We start from the raw sequence: 18,324 nt of genomic DNA, 5'->3' as shown, positions 1-18,324 counted from the left end.
TCTACGTTGTCCCGGTAGCGAGGATCGAGGAGGGTGAACACCCAATAATCAGACATGTTGAGAATGTGGGCGATGCGGCGGTCGTTTCTCAGGCACTGCAGCATGTAATCCACCATGTGCTGCAGACTGCCAACTGCCCAAGAAACGCTGTCCCCTGCTGGAGGCGTGATATCTGCCCGCTCGTCATCACCCCACCCTCGCTGTACACACTGAGTACTGGACAATTCGGTAACTCCCTCCTCTGGACGGATGTCTTCCTCCTCCATTGACTCCTCCTCATCCTCCTCACAAACTGTCCCCTGCCTACGCGTTTGTGAGGAACCACGTGGCGCTGACTGTCCAGAAGATGATGGAAATGGTGAATCCTCATCCTCCACCTCTTCCACAACATCATCCCTTAGCGCTTGCAGTGATTTTTCAAGCAGGCAGATAAGGGGGACAGTCATGCTGACTAGTGCATCATCTGCACTCGCCATCCGCGTGGAATAATCAAAGGGACGCAAAACCTGGCAGACGTCATTCATAGTGGCCCACTCTGTGGTTGTGAAGTCTGTACGGCGCTGACTGCGACTTCTTTGCGCCTGAAGCAGCTGGTACTCCATTACAGCTTGCTGCTGCTCACACAACCGCTCCAACATATGTAACGTGGAATTCCACCTGGTAGGTAGGTCACATATGATGCGATGTTCCGGCAGGCGGTGTCGGCGCTGCAGAGCCGCAATGCGCGCTTTTGCCGTGCTGGAACGCCGCAAGTGAGCACACTCTAGGCGGACCTTGTGCAGCAGTGCATCAAGATCCGGATAGTCCCTCAAAAAGCTCTGCACGACCAAATTGAGCACATGTGCCAGACATGGGATGTGAGTGAGGTTGCCGAGGCCCAGAGCTGCCACCAGATTTCGGCCATTATCACACACTACCATGCCTGGCTGGAGATTCGCTGGCACAAACCACACATCGCTCTCCTGCTTGATGGCATTCCAGAGCTCCTGCGCTGTGTGGCTATGATTCCCCCAAAAAATTAATTTCAAGACGGCCTGTTGACGTTTGGCCACGGCTGTGCTCATGTCGGTCGTAACAGGTACACGTTCATCACGGGTCCATGTGGAGGTGGACTGTGACGGCTCCTGCAGCGATGATTCTGAGGAACTGGTGTAAGAGGAGGAGTCAATGCGTACAGAATGGATTCCTGCAATCCTTGGAGTGGGCAGGACACGTCCTGTGCCACTCGCACGGTCTGTACCCGGCTCAACGACATTAACCCAATGGGCAGTGAGGGAAAGGTATCGCCCCTGTCCATGTTGACTGGTCCACGCATCGGTGGTGAGGTGGACCTTGCTACTGACGGCGTTCAGTAGCGCGTGTTTTATGTGTCCCTCCACATGCTTGTGCAGGGCAGGGACGGCTTGCCTGCTGAAGTAAAAGCGGCTGGGCACATTGTACTGTGGGACTGCCAATGACATCAAGTCACGGAAGCTGTCAGTCTCCACCAGCCTGAATGACAGCATTTCCAGTGAAAGAAGTTTGGCAATGCCTGCAGTCAGAGCCTGTGCTCGTGGGTGGTTTGACGAGAAAGGCCGCCTTTTCTCCCATGCCTGTACTACCGATGGCTGTAGACTGGGCTGGGAGTGTGTGGATGACTGGGAAAGTGGTGCTGCGGGTGGAATTACAGCGGGTCTCTGGACAACAGGGCCAGAGGTTCTTCCACGGCGATCCTGGGAGGAAGCCGAACCAGCTGCGTGTGAGCTAGAGGAAGAGGCAACACGAGCTGAAGAGGTGGTAGCTGCCGCTGTTGGTTGGCCTAGCTCTTCAGTGTGTTTTTCTAACTCCGCCGGGTGCCTGTTGCGCACATGTTTCCACATGTTGGAGGTATTGAGGTTGCTGACATTTTTCCCTCTTTTGACTTTTTGATGACACACCTTGCATCTGACATAGCAAATGTCATCTGCAACTGTGTCAAAAAAGGACCAGGCACTGCAAGTCTTGGGAGCGCCCTTTTTGGCTTTTGGAAGAGACATGCTCCTAACGGGTGCCAAAGCGGAGGCTGCAGGATCCGCAGTCTTCCCCCTCCCTCTCCCTCTTTGGGCCGTACGGGGAATCTCTTCCTCAGAGCTGCTCCCACCACCTTCCTGTCCCTCACGCCAAGATGGGTCAAGGACCTCATCATCTACACTACCCTCTGCCCCCAACTGCTCCTCCTGGGTAGTCTCAGCAGCAGAGCACGCACCAGTAAGTGGCACCTGAGTGTCATCATCAGCTGATGCGGCCTGCGATGTGGTGACCGGAGCCACTGGCCCACCCGCCTCTTCAGAGGAAGAGAGAAAAAGCTGTTGGGCATCACTGCACCCTGCCTCTTCTTCCATTTCTCCAATGCTGCTTGGCTGGCCCCCTGTTTCCAAGCCAAGAGATTCAGAGAACAGAAGTAGAGACGGCTCCTGTCCTGGGCTCTCTGTCTGCCTGGGCAATTTGGCAGGTGGTGAAGAGACAGATGGCTGCTCTCCAGTGCTCTGTGTCTGAGAGGATGTGGCACTAATTGAAGTTGATGCATTAGCTGCCATCCATCCGACAACGGCTTCAATTTGTTCTTCACGCAGCAGCGGTGTACGGCGCTCTGACACAAAGCTGCGCATGAACGACTGTTGCCTGGTGAAAGTGGGTGCTGATGAGTCACCGGTGCCCGCAGCAGGCACAGAATCCCCACGTCCCCTCCCTGCTCCGCGCCCACGCCCACGCCCACGTGCCTTACTCACTGCCTTCTTCATCTTGGTTGACTGATAAAGATAAGCAGAAAAGTACTAACGGCTTTGTGTGCTTATTCCTGAGCAACTCCTCCTAACAGGTATAAGAAACACTAATTTTCTAAAGTGTGGACTAGACTTTAATATGAGCTAATGTGGCCTACACAAATGTAAAGTGGTGTAACTGGTGTGTTTGGTGAACTTTATTATTTATTTATTTTTTGGGGGCTGAACTGACAACGGATAGAGCTGCAGTCACACGGAGACCGTGCAGACAGACGTAAACGGCGCTGCAAGGCCCAAAAACCCTCCTCTACGTTATCCTATGTAGTGTTTTTCCACAAATTAGCTGGAGACGGGTGGAAAGACACTAATAGGATTTTTTTGAAAAAATGTGCAGCAGCCTGCACTACTTAAAACAAAATGAAAATTGATTTGGCGGTATGACGCAGTGAAGAACCCTGAGCTGGAGACAACCAGGCTATGGCTGCTCACAGACTACAGGGCGAGCTGCAGTCACACGGAGACCGTGCAGACAGCCGTAAACGGCGCTGCAAGGCCCAAAAACCCTCCTCTACGTTATCCTATGTAGTGTTTTTCCACAAATTAGCTGGAGACGGGTGGAAAGACACTAATAGGATTTTTTTGAATAAATTAGCAGCAGACTACACTACTTGAAAAAAAAAAAGAACAGTATGAGGCAATGAACCACCCTCCCTGAACTGAACACAACCAGCTATGGATGGCCTATGTGGCTGCACTCAGACTAGAGAGTGGGCTGCACTCACACACACACACACACAGACCTTGCAGATCGCTGTGAAAACAGCGCTACAAGGCAAAAGCAAGGTGAATAGTAGGTGAACACAGCGGTTGCTAAATTAGCCTTTGGAAAGCACAAAGAAGCAAATCGCTATCTCTAAACTGTCCCTCAGTCAGCAAACAGCGTCCTGTCACTAACTGAATTCACAGCAGAGTGATCGCAAAATGGTGCCAGCGACTTTTAAACTGCATCATGACATCATTTCAGCAGCCAATCACAGCCTTGCCAGTAGTTTCATGCCCTCCATGCTAAACAGGATGTGCCCACACTTGGAATCATTCTCATTGGCTGAATTTCTGCATTTTGAATCTTGGAACTTCCGATTCCGGTATCCGATACGCGGCAAGTATCGGAATCCCGGTATCGGAATTCCGATACCGCAAGTATCGGCCGATACCCGATACTTGCGGTATCGGAATGCTCAACACTACTCACCACACATCTAGATTAGTTCCTTGGGAGGTCTAGTTTCCAAAATGGGGTCACTTGTGCGGGAGCTCCAATGTTTAGGCACACAGGGGCTCTCCAAACGTGACATGGTGTCCGCTAATGACTGGAGCTAATTTTCCATTCAAAAAGCCAAATGGCGTGCCTTCCCTTCCGAGCCCTGCCGTGTGCCCAAACAGTGGTTTACCCCCACATATGGGGTATCATCGTACTCAGGACAAACTGGACAACAACATTTGGGGTCCAATTTCTCCTATTACCCTTGGAAAATTAAAAAATCCTGGGCTAAAAATCATTTTTGAGGAAAGAAAAATTATTTTTTATTTTCACGGCTCTGCGTTATAAACTTCTGTGAAGCACCTGGGGGTTATAAGTGCTCACTATGCATCTAGATAAGTTCCTTGGGGGGTCTAGTTTCCAAAATAGGGTCACTTGTAGGGGAGCTCCAATGTTTAGGCACACAGGGGCTCTCCAAACGCGACATGGTGTCCGCTAACGATTGGAGCTAATTTTCCATTCAAAAAGTCAAATGGCACGCCTCCCCTTCCGAGCCTTGTCGTGCACCCAAACAGTGGTTTACCCCCACATATGAGGTATCAACGTACTCAGCAGAAATTGCCCAACAAATTTTATGATCCATTTTATCCTGTTGCCCATGTGAAAATGAAAAAATTGAGGCTAAAAGAAATTTTGTGTGAAAAAAAAGTACTTTTTCATTTTTACGGATCAATTTGTGAAGCACCTGAGAGTTTAAAGTGCTCACTATGCTTCTAGATAAGTTCCTTGGGGGGTCTAGTTTCCAAAATGGGGTCACTTGTGGGAGCGCTCCAATGTTTAGGCACACAGGGGCTCTCCAAACGTGACATGGTCTCTGCTAGCGATGGAGATAATTTTTCATTCAAAAAGTCAAATGGCGCTCCTTCCCTTCCGAGCCTTACCATGTGCCCAAACAGTGGTTTACCCCCACATGTGAGGTATCAGTGTACTCAGGAGAAATTGTCCAACAAATTTTATGATCCATTTTATCCTGTTGCCCATGTGAAAATGAAAAAATTGAGGCTAAAATAATTTTTTTGTGAAAAAAAAGTACTGTTTCATTTTTACGGATCAATTTGTGAAGCACCTGGGGGTTTAAAGTAGGGTTGAGCGAAACGGGTCGTTCATTTTCATAAGTCGCCGACTTTTGGCAAAGTCGGCGTCTCATGAAACCCGATCCGATCCCAGTGTGGGTCGGCCACGTGGAACGCGAACTTGGCGCCAAAGTCGCGTTTCGAATGACGCGTTCCCCGCCATTTTTTTTGAGCCAATTAATTGTGGGCAGCGTGATGACACAGGCTCCGGCTCCTGCGGCATCATAGTGCTATGTTACGTTTTCGGACGTAGTAATTTCCGGAGTCAAAAAATAACATATGCCTTGCACGGAGAGGGAGAGGGAGAGGGAGAGGGAGAGGGAGAGAGAATCGGCCGATTCCGTACGATCCGACATCCGAGATGGTCAGGTTTCACAAAACCCACCTCGATCCTAAAAAAGCTAAGGTCGCTCAACCCTAGTTTAAAGTGCTCACTATGCTTCTAGATAAGTTCCTTGGGGGGTCTAGTTTCCAAAATGGGGTCACTTGTGGGGGAGCTCCAATGTTTAGGCACACGGGGGCTCTCCAAACGCGACATGGTGTCCGCTAAAGATTGGAGCCAATTTTTCATTCAAAAAGTCAAATGGCGCTCCTTTCCTTCCAAGCCCTGCCGTATGCCCAAACAGTGGTTTACCCCACATATGAGGTATCAGCGTACTCAGGACAAATTGGACAACATCGTTCGTGGTCCAGTTTCTAATTTTACCCTTGGGAAAATAAAAAAATTTCGCTAAAAGATCATTTTTGTGACTAAAAAGTTAAATGTTCATTTTTTCCTTCCATGTTGCTTCTGCTGCTGTGAAACACCTGAAGGGTTAATAAACTTCTTGAATGTGGTTTTGAGCACCTTGAGGGGTGCAGTTTTTAGAATGGTGTCACTTTTGGGTATTTTCAGCCATATAGAACCCTCAAACTGACTTCAAATGTGAGGTGGTCCCTAAAAAAAATGGTTTTGTAAATTTTGTTGTAAAAATGGGAAATCACTGGTCAAATTTTAACCCTTATAACTTCCTAGCAAAAAAAAAATTTGTTTCCAAAATTGTGCTGATGTAAAGTAGACATGTGGGAAACGTTATTTATTAACTATTTTGTGTCACATAACTCTCTGGTTTAACAGAATAAAAATTCAAAATGTGAAAATTGCGAAATTTTCAAAATTTTCGCCAAATATCCGTTTTTTTCACAAATAAACTCAGAAATTATCGACCTAAATTTACCACTAACATGAAGCTCAATATGTCACGAAAAAACAATCTCAGAATCGCTAGGATCCGTTGAAGCGTTCCTGAGTTATTACCTCATAAAGGGACACTGGTCAGAATTGCAAAAAACGGCAAGGTCATTAAGGCCAAAATAGGCTGTGTCATGAAGGGGTTAAGTCATCAGAAAGCATCAGACCAAGCTCTGTGTAGACCTGAAACAAGCTGCGATTGCTGTGAAAACTCCAGAATCGTCAATGTACTTTTTTTTTTTTTTATATTTTATTTTATTTTCCTCTTTCTGTAGGTCAAAAAGCAAATGTGACTGTTACTTTGCCAGAGCTGCCAATAAGTCAGATCCCATACACACTGAGCCTGACTGCTAAATTTCAGTCTGCGTATGGAATAATGAAGATTGAGTCCAGCTGTGACATCACACCTCTGAAATATACCAACGATGACAAAACCGAGGCTGAGGAAAGTTTATAACTAAGGACAATATCTATATTCTATAGATCTTTATTGCCATGTTTTTCTTTAGTCTTTGATAAATTTTCCATGAACATAACCCTCCTCTCCTTTTCCCGCAGGTGTCACTGGCTGAGGGACATAAGTTTGACCGAGACGTACAGCTTCTGGCTTACTACTCTGAGGTGAATAAGCCGAGTGTAGCTATGGAGAATGGGATTTCTGATGCTGAAGCAGGTGGGTCACGGAAGGAAAATGAACAATGATCCTCCAATATTCTTCAAGCTCAATTCTCCAAAAATAAAAAGGAGATTTAGGGAGATTCTACTCCTGAAGTAGTGACCTTGGGGACTTCTTGCATGGAAGTTCCAATGTGGTCTTTTTTTTTTTTCTAAATTCCTGAACCGTAAACCATAAAATAACCCATAACTTGATTCTTCATCATAAAGGCTCCATCATGGGTGACGCTATTATTATGTTGAATTTCTACCCTGGTTTCCCGGAGACTCAGGAACAGTCCGTGTGTGGAGAGTTTATCTTTGTGGTGGATCGGTCTGGGAGTATGGAGTGTCCAATGAATTCAGAGCCAAATGCCCCACAACGTATTCAGAGTGCTAAGGTCGGTGCACATGACAGTAGATAACTTGAATATACTTAAAAGCTATGGTCGCCTGATCCAAGTTTTACATTTTTCTCTTTTGGGAAAGTCTTTTGCAGTAATACAGACTGGGTAATGTCTGTGTGTATCCAGTGTGCTGTGCGCTTCACTGCTCTCAAGTCAACACAGCTTCTATCTTGCACTTATTTCTCTTCAAGTACTTTCCTCATTTCTATAGCTTGTTTTTCTGCCCTCCCTTACACTGTAGCTGCTTTCCTCCCTATCTCCACACTATAAAGATCTGTGTATAACCCACTTTTCCTGCTGCTATCTCTAACACTGAGAGAAGGGAGCAAGGACATCACTCAGTTTGATAAAGTACAAACGGTTTGCAGCACGAAAATGGTAGAAAACTTTAATGTGACTCCTGGTCTGTACTCACTGAAGAAGCGATCGCTACACACTCTGGGCCAGGGTGTAGGCAGATGGCAGCTTTGAACAATGCTGTGGGTCTGGATCAAATGAATGCTCCGATTGACACAAGTGTCTTGAGCGATGCTCAACACTGTCCAAGCTTTACAAGAGCAGGAGATGCTGATGGATGAAATATGTGGAAGAAGTAAATGTGTAGATAATTGATCAGGTGCTCCTGAAATATAAAAATCAGGATCTTTAACATATTGTTTGTGATCATGGTAAATTCCTTTTAAGGTATGCTTCAATTGTAGTTAAGGCAATTAGATCAGATAACAATCAAGAATCCAGGTTGGTATATTTTTACCACACTACCATTACACAAGATACACTTGAGCTGCTGATCAGTGTTTTTTTTTTATCCTTTGACCATCTCCAGGAGACCCTGGTTCTTCTTTTGAAGAGTTTGCCCCTTGGATGTTACTTCAATATCTACGGTTTTGGGTCCGACTTTGAGTCTTTCTTCTCGTAAGTAAACCTTAGATTTAATATCTTTCGGTACTTTTCCATTATCTTTTTGCCAGTCACGCAAATCCAAGACAGGTAAAGCTTCTTGGGTCTTCACATCGGGTCTGAACCTCGTGGCAAGTGAGCCAAGCTGGATTTATGGAAACTGGAGTTCTCACTGTCTTTTAGACCTGAGGAAGAGCGTTTTGGTCACTGGGGGGCCTGTCCTCCCGGTTAGACCCCTCCATCTGGTTTACTGATTCATCTGACCTGCTGAGATGCTTTAGCTCCATGAGCCCAGCGTTGGTAACCAGCTGTTTACCAACGCTGGGCTCATGGAACTAGAGCGTCTCAGCTAGTTAGATCTCCCAGTAATACCTGTTCTCCAAGTTGGGTACTTTTAGACTTCTGATGGCCTCAGGACGGGCAAATTAAGACTCAATGCAAAGATTCCAAAAGGTTTACGTAACACCAGCATGTGCGGAGTCTGGAGAATGGAACAGTACTAATCTCTCTGGTAATTACTATGAAGTGAGATATTGAGGAGAATTAGAAAATAGGAAAATTTAGTTTTTTTTGTCCCTGTGGGAGAAAAATAAGCAACTACATTCAGCCCTAACTAAACCACGCAAGTAAACCAGTCCAAAAGTGATATTTACATGTCCACCTAATAAGAAAGTCCCCATACGACTTATCTCCTGTAAGGTAGAGAAAGATGTGACAAAAAAATCTTCACTAAAAAACCTTGGCACTCGGATTTGAAGAATGGTGAAATAAAGCATTTAAATAAAGGCCAAGGCTATATAAGATATAATAGAGAGAGAACATGGAATCAAATAGGATACAGGAGCTTCCTAGAAGGGATCTGAGGAGAGATTCAAGTTGATATCTCCAGGTAGTGGCAAGTCCATCTAGAAGATAATTAAGTGCCGAACTGAGGTTGTTATAGCATACAGACATCCAGTCTAAGGACTGTGATATGAGTGGGCCCTTATTGATTACATCATATGACCCTTTTTTTTTTCTGTATACCCCCCTTCACTATAGTTTTGATGAAGGTCTGAATACCAGACTGAAAATGTTCAACAAATTTGATTTCAACAATAAATGGAACTTTATTTCACCATTCTTTAAATCCGAGTGCCAAGATATTTTTTTAGTGTTACATGCGGGCTGGATACACTACTTGTGCACCATCCTCTCTGACTAGGAGTGCCATATATTACCTCTCAAAAAAAAAAAATCTTCATGTCTTGGCCAATGAAAGAATCCCAGCAGCAACTGGTCAACCCCAGCTGCATGAGCCTCAACCGGCACTGGACCTGCACGGACAGGGTAAGCTGATCAGCAATGTGAAATACAACAAGAGTGTTCACGTTCCTAATCAGATCACCTATGGCAAAGGTGTTGCGTTAATGGTTGTACCCAGCTGCCTCAAAAAGTACTTTATGCATTGGGGCCCAGGAGCTTGAGCTAAATCTTACAACTATATTGTGCTAATGAGGCCCAAAAAGACTGACACAGATCTGACTACATGTTGTGATCCCTTTGTCAAACACACAAATCATATTTCACAACTCTTTGGCTTATATTTAAAGAGGTGGTCCGAAACGAAAAATTTTAGTTTAATCCTAAATCTCTATATATTTAATGTTATAATCTAATATACTTTATTTTAAAACATTCCCTACCCTTCCCTCTCTATGCTAACTGCTTACTTTTTTTTACTACTTCCCATGTGATAACACTTGGTTTGAATATCCCACCATGCACTGGGATTCTCGAATCAAGTCCTCATCAGGGAACAAAGGCTGCGATCACCTCCACAGCATTGGCCCCCTCCCTGAAATTAAAGGCCATCCGTCTCTACAGAACATGTCAATTGTCGATTCTGACGTATTCTCAGCAGGATCTTCTCACTTTGCAATATTCTTATCTATGCACAGTGACAGTGCACTCTCTCGCCAGCTCTGATGAAAAGTGACGAGCTGGTAGCAGAGCGCACTGTCATTGCACACTAAGGAGATTACATGGCTTGTTCTGAAATACTGTCACAAAATACACCTCTGGCTAAGCGTTTGTAGGACTATATTGTGGCATCCATACCGGGTTGGCGTATCAAAATGTTATTCTTTCCATAGAGAAAGTGTGGAATACACACAGCATTCACTGGATGATGCTGTGGAAAAGGTGAACCAAATGCAAGCAGATTTTGGGGGTACTGAAATACTCGAACCGTTACAAAAAATCTACAAAACAGCAGGAAGACCAGATCACCCCAGACAGGTAATATTCACGCACCAATAAGGCATCCATAAGTCTTTATTTAAGGAAAGCCGGCATTAGAGTGACCAGGGAGTTTATAACATGAATAGACATTGATGCTAGGACCATAATCAAACGCCTGGCATCAAGAATAAGACCTTGGTGTAATTTTAATGGGCTTTCTTGCCCATTATGAATTTGGTGTTGCTCAACAACTCCTTCAATATCTTAAAGTATCTTGCACAGTACAAAAGGTAACAGATTATTGGTTAATTTCCCTCGACCCCACCCCCCATCCCCGCTGCTTTCTGGTTGCCGGCAGCCACCACTAGAAGGAGCTCGCTGCATACTACAATGCACAGAATCATAGTAGGCAGTGAGCTCCCTCTAGTGGTGGCTTCGAGAAGCCAGAACGTTTTCTAGGAGTAGGATCGGGATTTGGAGATTGCTATCAGAAAAAATATATTGAGAAAAGAAACAGCAGAGGATGTTAAAGCCAAAAACGACATAATACATTTTAGATTTTCTGTAGAAAATTTCCTGAACCACGGACAGTAATTAAATGGGTTTTCCCACAAAAAGCTTTGGATAGGTGACAACTGGTGACCCCGCTGATCATTAGAATGAATGGATGTAATTGTTGTTCGGCATTAGCCATCATTGCTTCTTTTTTCTCCTTTTGCAGCTCTTTATCTTCACGGATGGAGAAGTTGGGAACACTAAACAAGTGATAGCCGAAGTCCAGCGAAATGCACACAGTCATAGGTAATGAGACATCCACAGTCTGTATAATGTCAACCCCTAATCTATGGCTCTCAGCAATTGCAAAATCACAACTCTCAACATGCCCTGACAGCCTTTACCTGGGGGTTGTAGTTCTGTAACCACTGGAGTCCACTGCTGTAGACCTTTTACTTGGGAGCTGTTCTTCTTGTCAAGGTAAATCCACCTCTCGCCTGGCTTTGAGGATGAACTATGTATGAATTTCCCTTTTTCTTTTTGATCAGGTGCTTCACATTCGGAATTGGAGAAGGGGCCTCCACTGCTCTCATTAAAGGGGTTTCACGGGTGGCAAATGGAACATATGACTTTATCACTGGGAAAGACCGGCTGCAGCCAAAGGTAAATCTCTTAAATATGTCCAACTTACAGTAGGAAAATAAATCAGTTCCCTATGTGTTCACTCCCTGTTGCTTATGTGGCGCCCGTGCCTGTAGTGCCACAAAACAGCTGCATGTGTGATATACGTACGCTACTTACCTGGTAGCAGTGTTTTTTCAGGAGCCATGACAGCACAACGAGAGAGGGGATCCGCCCTTCAGGGACAGGAAACCTCAGGCATAAAAAGGGCGGCACCTCACTCCCCCGCCAGTTGGTTTACAGAGTACAAGCGGACCTTTTAGGTTAGTAATACACAACAATATTAAATATGGTACAATTCACCCAGTGAGTAAACTTAGGAATTACTACAGGAAGTGTTGATCCCAATAAAGAAAAGGGTAGGGAATATAAGGGTGCTGTCATGGCTCCTGAAAAAACACTGCTACCAGGTAAGTAGCGTACGTATTTATTCAGTCGCCATGACAGCACAACGAGAGACTTTCAGAGAAGTTAAAAAGTGACTAGGGAGGGACTACTGCCTCCAGCACCCTTCTCCCGAATGTGAGGTCGGAGGAGTCACCTAGATCTAATCTATAGTGCTTAAGAAAGGTGGATGGAGAAGACCATGTGGCCGCCTTACAAATGTCTTCAATCGACACGTCAGCTCTCTCAGCCCAGGATGTGGCTACCGCTCGAGTGGAATGAGCCTTTATACCTTCCGGAATTTCCACGCCACCTGCGGTATAAGCAAGAGATATCGCCTCCCTAATCCATCTGGATAGTGTATTTTTCGATACTCTAAGCCCTTTCCTAACTCCCTGGTAGGATACAAATAAGGAGTGATCTTTTTTCCAGGTGTCTGTTACTGAAATGTATCTGAGAAGACACCTACGTACGTCTAAACAATGAAACCGATGTTCCTTATCATTAGAGGGATTAGAACAGAAAGAAGGTAGGACCACCTCTTGGGATCTATTAAATTTTGAGGCAACCTTTGGAAGATAAAGGGGGTCAGGTCTCATAATCACTCTATCTTCCCTAAACTGCATATATGGAGGCTGTCTCGACAATGCTTGTAGGTCACTAACCCTTCTCGCAGACGTGAGGGCAACTAAGAGGGCTGTTTTGACCGACAGGATTTTGATTGGAACAGTATCAATAGGTTCGAACGGGGCTTGTGTTAGAGCTGAGAGCACGAGATTTAGGTCCCATGGGACTATTCTTTGTTTAATAACTGGCCTGGATCTGGTAACAGCTTTGAAGAATCTAGATATCCAGTGATTATTGGCTAAGTCAGTATTATATAGCGCCCCCAGGGCTGAAACCTGAACTCTGAGGGTACTGGTGGCTAAACCCATCTCTAGGCCCCTTTGTAAAAATTCTAAAATTTGCGTAATATTAGGTTTTTGATCAATTTGTGCCCCCGAACTTGAAAGGAATCTTCTCCAGACCCTGACATAGATGTTAGTCGTGGAGGCTTTCCTACTTTTTAGCAGTGTATTGATAAGATTTTTAGAGAATCCCTTCCCCTTCAGAAGTGACCTCTCAAATTCCACGCTGTTAGGTGTAAGTTGGTTACTCGTGGGTGTAGGACTGGACCCTGGGAGAGGAGGTCTGGTATCTCTGGTAGGATCCATGGCTGGGAAATGGACATGTTTCTCAGCCATGGGAACCACGATCTTCTGGGCCAGAACGGGGCTATCAGAATCACTCGGGCCCTGTCTTCCCGAATTTTCCTCAGAACTAAAGGAATCAGATTTAGAGGGGGAAAAGCATAGGCGAGCCTGAAGTTCCAGGAGATTGAGAGAGCATCGACTGCGTATGGGTTGTCCCCTGGACTTAGGGAACAGAAGTGATGTAGTTTTCTGTTTCCACGATTGGCAAAGAGATCTATTTCCGGACATCCCCATAACTGTACGATCTGATTGAAGACAGCCGGTTTCAGAGACCAGTCCCCTTGTTTGAGCTCGTTGCGGCTTAAATAATCGGCCCTGGTATTTAGTTTTCCCTTTATGTGGAGCGCTGTAAGGGAGAGCAGGTGATTCTCGGCCATCTGAAAGATACGATTTGCAACATCCATTAATGATCTAGACCGCGTACCTCCCTGGTGGTTAATATAGGCAACGGTCACTTGGTTGTCAGAGAGTAGTCTGACATGTCTACCCTGTAGAGGTATAAGAAACTCGTTTAAGGCACGTTCTACCGCCAACAATTCTTTTAGATTGGAGGATGACGCTCGCTCAGGCTGGGACCACAATCCCTGCACGCAATTATCTTCCCAGTGAGCCCCCCAACCCGTGGGGCTAGCATCAGTTGTCACTACTCGCGTGACCCGATTTGACCAGGGTACTCCTCGACGAAGATTTGGAATGTGTGTCCACCAAACTAGTGAATCAGTGGCCTCAACCGATAGAGAAAATTTGTTATCTAGGCTAGCGCCCAGCCGACGAAAATTATGTAGCACATCCCACTGCAGAGTCCTAGTGTGAAATTGTGCCCAGAGTACTGCCGGAAAACACGAAGTAAGAGAACCCAAAAGTGACATCGCCCCCCTTAAGGAGATTACAGGATTATTAATTGCTCTGGTGACCAGTCGGTGAATACTGTGGACTTTCGAGTCCGGCAGGCGACATTCCTGCTGAACCGAGTCTACCATAAGACCCAAAAACTCCTGTGATGTTACGGGCTGAAGACGCGATTTTTTGAGATTAATAACCCATCCTAAGCTATGTAATGCTGTTATCACTTTTCCCAACTGGTCTTTACAGTGTGACTCTGAACGTCCCACAATTAACAAGTCATCTAAGTATGGAATTATTAGTATGTTTTGTTCGTGAAGGTGTGCCATAACCTCTACCATGATCTTAGTGAAAACCCGGGGTGCAACTGCAACACCAAAAGGGAGTGCTCGATACTGAAAGTGCTGTACCGTGCCGGCAAGAGAAACCGCCACCCTGAGAAAGCGCTGATGATTTACATGTATTGGGACATGGTAATAGGCGTCTTTCAGATCTAAGACGACCATAAAGCAATTGTGAAAAAGTAGCTTTATTGCTGTTTTCACAGATTCCATTTTAAAGGATGGGATCAGCAAGAATTCATTCAGGCCTTTAAGGTTGATGATGGTGCGATACGACCCATCTGGCTTTTTAATCAGGAATAAAGGGGAGTAAAACCCCTTACCTCGTTCCTCTGTGGGTACCTTAATCAGAACCCCCTTTTTTTGGAGATCATGGACTTCTGACTCCAAAGCCAATTGTTCTGCGGAAGAAGAACGGATAGGAGTTAATTTGAATTTGTCCTGAGGCATCTGATGGAACTGCAACTCTAAGCCCTCTTTGATGATACTGAGGATCCATGGACTATTGGTGATCTTCAACCAGGCTGGATAGAAGGCTAGAAGCCTACCACCCACCTGGTCCGCCAGTCATTGAGGTTTTTTGGAGTCTCGAGAGGAGTTAAACATATAACCTCTACCTCTTCGTCTGCTGTTGTAATATCTGGTCGAATCTCTATTCGGCTCCCTCTCGGATCTTCGGCGATAAGACCATCCTCTGGTGTAATCCTTCCTGTAAAAGGGTCTTCCCAAAAAAGGGAATCGTTTTTTACTGTCACCAGCCTTCTCAAGCAGCTCATCTAGCACTGGACCAAACAAATGAACCCCCTCACAGGGGATGCCACATAATTTTGACCTGGCCTGCAAATCTCCTGGCCAACATTTTATCCAGAGTGCTCTGCGGGCTGCATTGGATAAGGCTGAGGATCTTGCGGCCAGCCTGACTGAATCCGCTGATGCATCGGAAAGGAAGGCTGCCGCATCCTGAATTATGGACATAGATGACAGAATCTCACTTCTAGGAGTTTTATCTTTAAGTTGGTCTTCCAGGTGGCCTAGCCACACCATCAACGACCGGGCCGTGCAGGTGGCCGCAATTGCTGGTCTCAGAGATCCCGCAGATGTCTCCCAAGCTCCTTTAAGGAACACATCAGCTTTCCTATCAAGCGGGTCTTTCAAGTTGCCTAAATCCTCAAATGGGAGAGACGATTTTTTGCACGCCTTGGCCACCGCAGCATCTAATTTTGGGACCTTGTCCCAAGAAGACGAAGCCTCTTCCTCAAAAGGATACCTTCTTTTGAAAGCTGGTGGTAGTGACCCCTTCCTTTCGGGCTTTTTCCACTCCTTCGTAATCAGTGACTTGATTTTTTCTACTACCGGAAAAAACCTTTTGGATTTACGGTCTATGCCTTTAAACATGATGTCCTGAATAGAACTTTCAGACTGAGTTTCCTCAATCCCCATGGTGTTGTTAACAGCTTTCACTAGATGATTAACCCTATCTAGCGACAGACAGGCTCGGCTGGACTCTATTCCTTCATAGGATGATGAAGACGGAAGTGAATCCGAGCTCACACCGCCTGACTCAGAATCCACATCTGACACTGGGGATGAAATTTCTTTCCTTCTTTTGGTGACCTTTTTTTGAGAGCTGGAATTCATGGAATCTCTGACCTCCTGTCTAACCAGGTCCCTAAGAGTAGACGTTAGGTCAGGGGCCTCCTCCTCCAATAGATGCTGTATGCAGGATTTGCACAGCTTCTTTTTATGTCCCTCTGGAAGTGGCTCCGTACATATGGCGCACTCCCTATGCTTGGATTTGGAGGTACATTTTCTCCCCTAATAAGGAGAGAGGGAATACAAGGAGGGACAGCAATCAGAAGGCATACTTTCACGTAGCTCACTTACCCGTCCCTGTAGCGAATGGTACCGTAATTGGGGGGTCCTTATCAGCCGGAGGTTTCTTACGGCCTGAGGACTTTGATGATCTCTGAGCCGATCTAGCTCCACCAGCGCGACTACTGCCACTAGACCGCTGCTGGGAGCTGACCTGAGGCTCTTTCAATTCATGCTGCTGCTGCTGCTGCTGCTGCTGCTGCTCCTGCTCCTGCTGCTGCTGCTGCTGCTGCTGCCGCGATGCTCCGTCCGACGAATCCATTGCAGAAATGAAGAATCAGGAGCAGCTTGCAGCTCACACGAGCTCCTTAATAAACCCCCACGGTACCACCCCCTGATGGGGGACAGCAGGGAATCCAGGTGGTGCGAATTGCACTTAGTGCAAATAGGGCACGCTCCCCAGGGCCCCCCCGCAACGCCCCTGAGATCCGGCGCCATCCGGACGACAGGGCGCCGCCATTACTCGGGGACGGCACTACTGCGCCTGCCCCGTCGCGTCATCAAGCCGTGCCGCCCGTCGCAACATCCGGAAACGTCACTTCCGGCTGCGACTGCAGCAACGCCGGCCGACACGCGCGAGGAGACGCCAGTGCCGCCCGGAGTAGACAGCGCGCCCGTGGAATAGCGCACAGATCCTCTGAGGCACCGGCAGGCACGACCCCAGGACAGCAGCCCCAATACTCACCAGGTACATGCGGCCCACAACAGAAGTCGGCTACCCTCAGAGGCCGCTTCTCTCTGCTGTCACCGACACAGACAGTGCCCCTGCCGTGTGGTGCTTCCACAACCTGATTAGACCGAGGTAGGGGACCCCCGCTACCTGCATCGGTCTGTCAGACGTGGGATCTCTTCTTTTAATCTTCAACCCTCTTCATAGGGTCTGCCTGAAGAGGTTCCCCGTCAGGGACAGGAAACCAACTGGCGGGGGAGTGAGGTGCCGCCCTTTTTATGCCTGAGGTTTCCTGTCCCTGAAGGGCGGATCCCCTCTCTCGTTGTGCTGTCATGGCGACTGAATAAATACTTATATATGTATTGCCAGCTATGGTGAGGGCTGGTTTGTCTGCTGAGAAAAACTGCATCCAAACATTTTGACAAATCCCTTACTGAGAGATTGTGCACTTTTGCCTGAACCAGGAAGTGTGCACTATCCCTCAGGGGGGAGGAGGTGCTTCTGAGAAGTTGCAATGTGCCAAGCAGTGAAGATGTAGGAACATGGAAGTGCACAGGCAGAGGAGAGGAGCATGCTCTCCCTGCCAGGACAAGCTGCACGAGGCAGGGTATTAGTCCCTAGAACACAGAGATTTCCAGGGTCCGTGCTAAACCGAAAGACTGTTCCGTTTTCATATAATGAGATGTAGTGTGCGTTTGTCCAGGAGCTCAGTAGCGCATACAATCAGGGACACTGCTGCAAGAGAGAGTGTTTTCCACAGGATTCGAGCTGCCTGCTCATTGGAAGGGATCACTGATCCAGCAACTGTTTACCTTAGTAAATCATTTAGCAGAGGTATAATTAGCAGCAGGAAGGCTACACTACGTTACATCAGAGAAACTGAACTCTCACCAAAACCATGTATGTGAACTGTATGGAAGCTTCTGGAACTGTTTGCAGAACTTCAGTAAAAGGTACAAACTGATCATTACCCTGTCTAGCGCTTATTATTCTCTGCTGCACCATTCCTTCTCCAACTCCCCTGGGAGCCAGCCCTAGTTGGGAACGGGTTAGTCATCTTGGACTGTCCATCACACCTAACTCTCAGGGACCTTCATCAGTGCCCGGCCATACCAGAACGAACATCCCAACTGGACAATTCCCAACCCCACAAATGATAAAGACTGGCACGTGCCCCCGGACTTGACCAGCACATGGACCGCCATGACCCAGTACTGTTACCAGAGCGGCCAGGT

At 46.6% G+C, this 18,324-nt stretch overlaps 1 protein-coding gene across 1 annotated transcript in view; it reads left to right on the top strand.

Moving 5' to 3' along the window:
- The window catches only part of LOC143805473 (von Willebrand factor A domain-containing protein 5A-like), a 99,554-nt gene that overhangs the window by 53,638 nt on the left and 27,592 nt on the right, over positions 1–18,324 (top strand). The window contains exons 5-11 of the mRNA XM_077284891.1: positions 6,642–6,812; positions 6,926–7,039; positions 7,252–7,421; positions 8,254–8,342; positions 10,463–10,607; positions 11,272–11,351; positions 11,594–11,708. Of these exons, the coding sequence (XP_077141006.1) occupies positions 6,642–6,812; positions 6,926–7,039; positions 7,252–7,421; positions 8,254–8,342; positions 10,463–10,607; positions 11,272–11,351; positions 11,594–11,708 (884 nt within the window). The remainder of the gene's footprint in view (positions 1–6,641; positions 6,813–6,925; positions 7,040–7,251; positions 7,422–8,253; positions 8,343–10,462; positions 10,608–11,271; positions 11,352–11,593; positions 11,709–18,324) is intronic.

The sequence above is a fragment of the Ranitomeya variabilis genome, chromosome 1, assembly GCF_051348905.1.
Source record: "Ranitomeya variabilis isolate aRanVar5 chromosome 1, aRanVar5.hap1, whole genome shotgun sequence".
NCBI classification, from domain to species: Eukaryota; Metazoa; Chordata; class Amphibia; order Anura; family Dendrobatidae; genus Ranitomeya; species Ranitomeya variabilis.
Note: the sequence above shows the minus strand (reverse complement) of the source record. Positions and strands in the feature narration are given on the sequence as shown.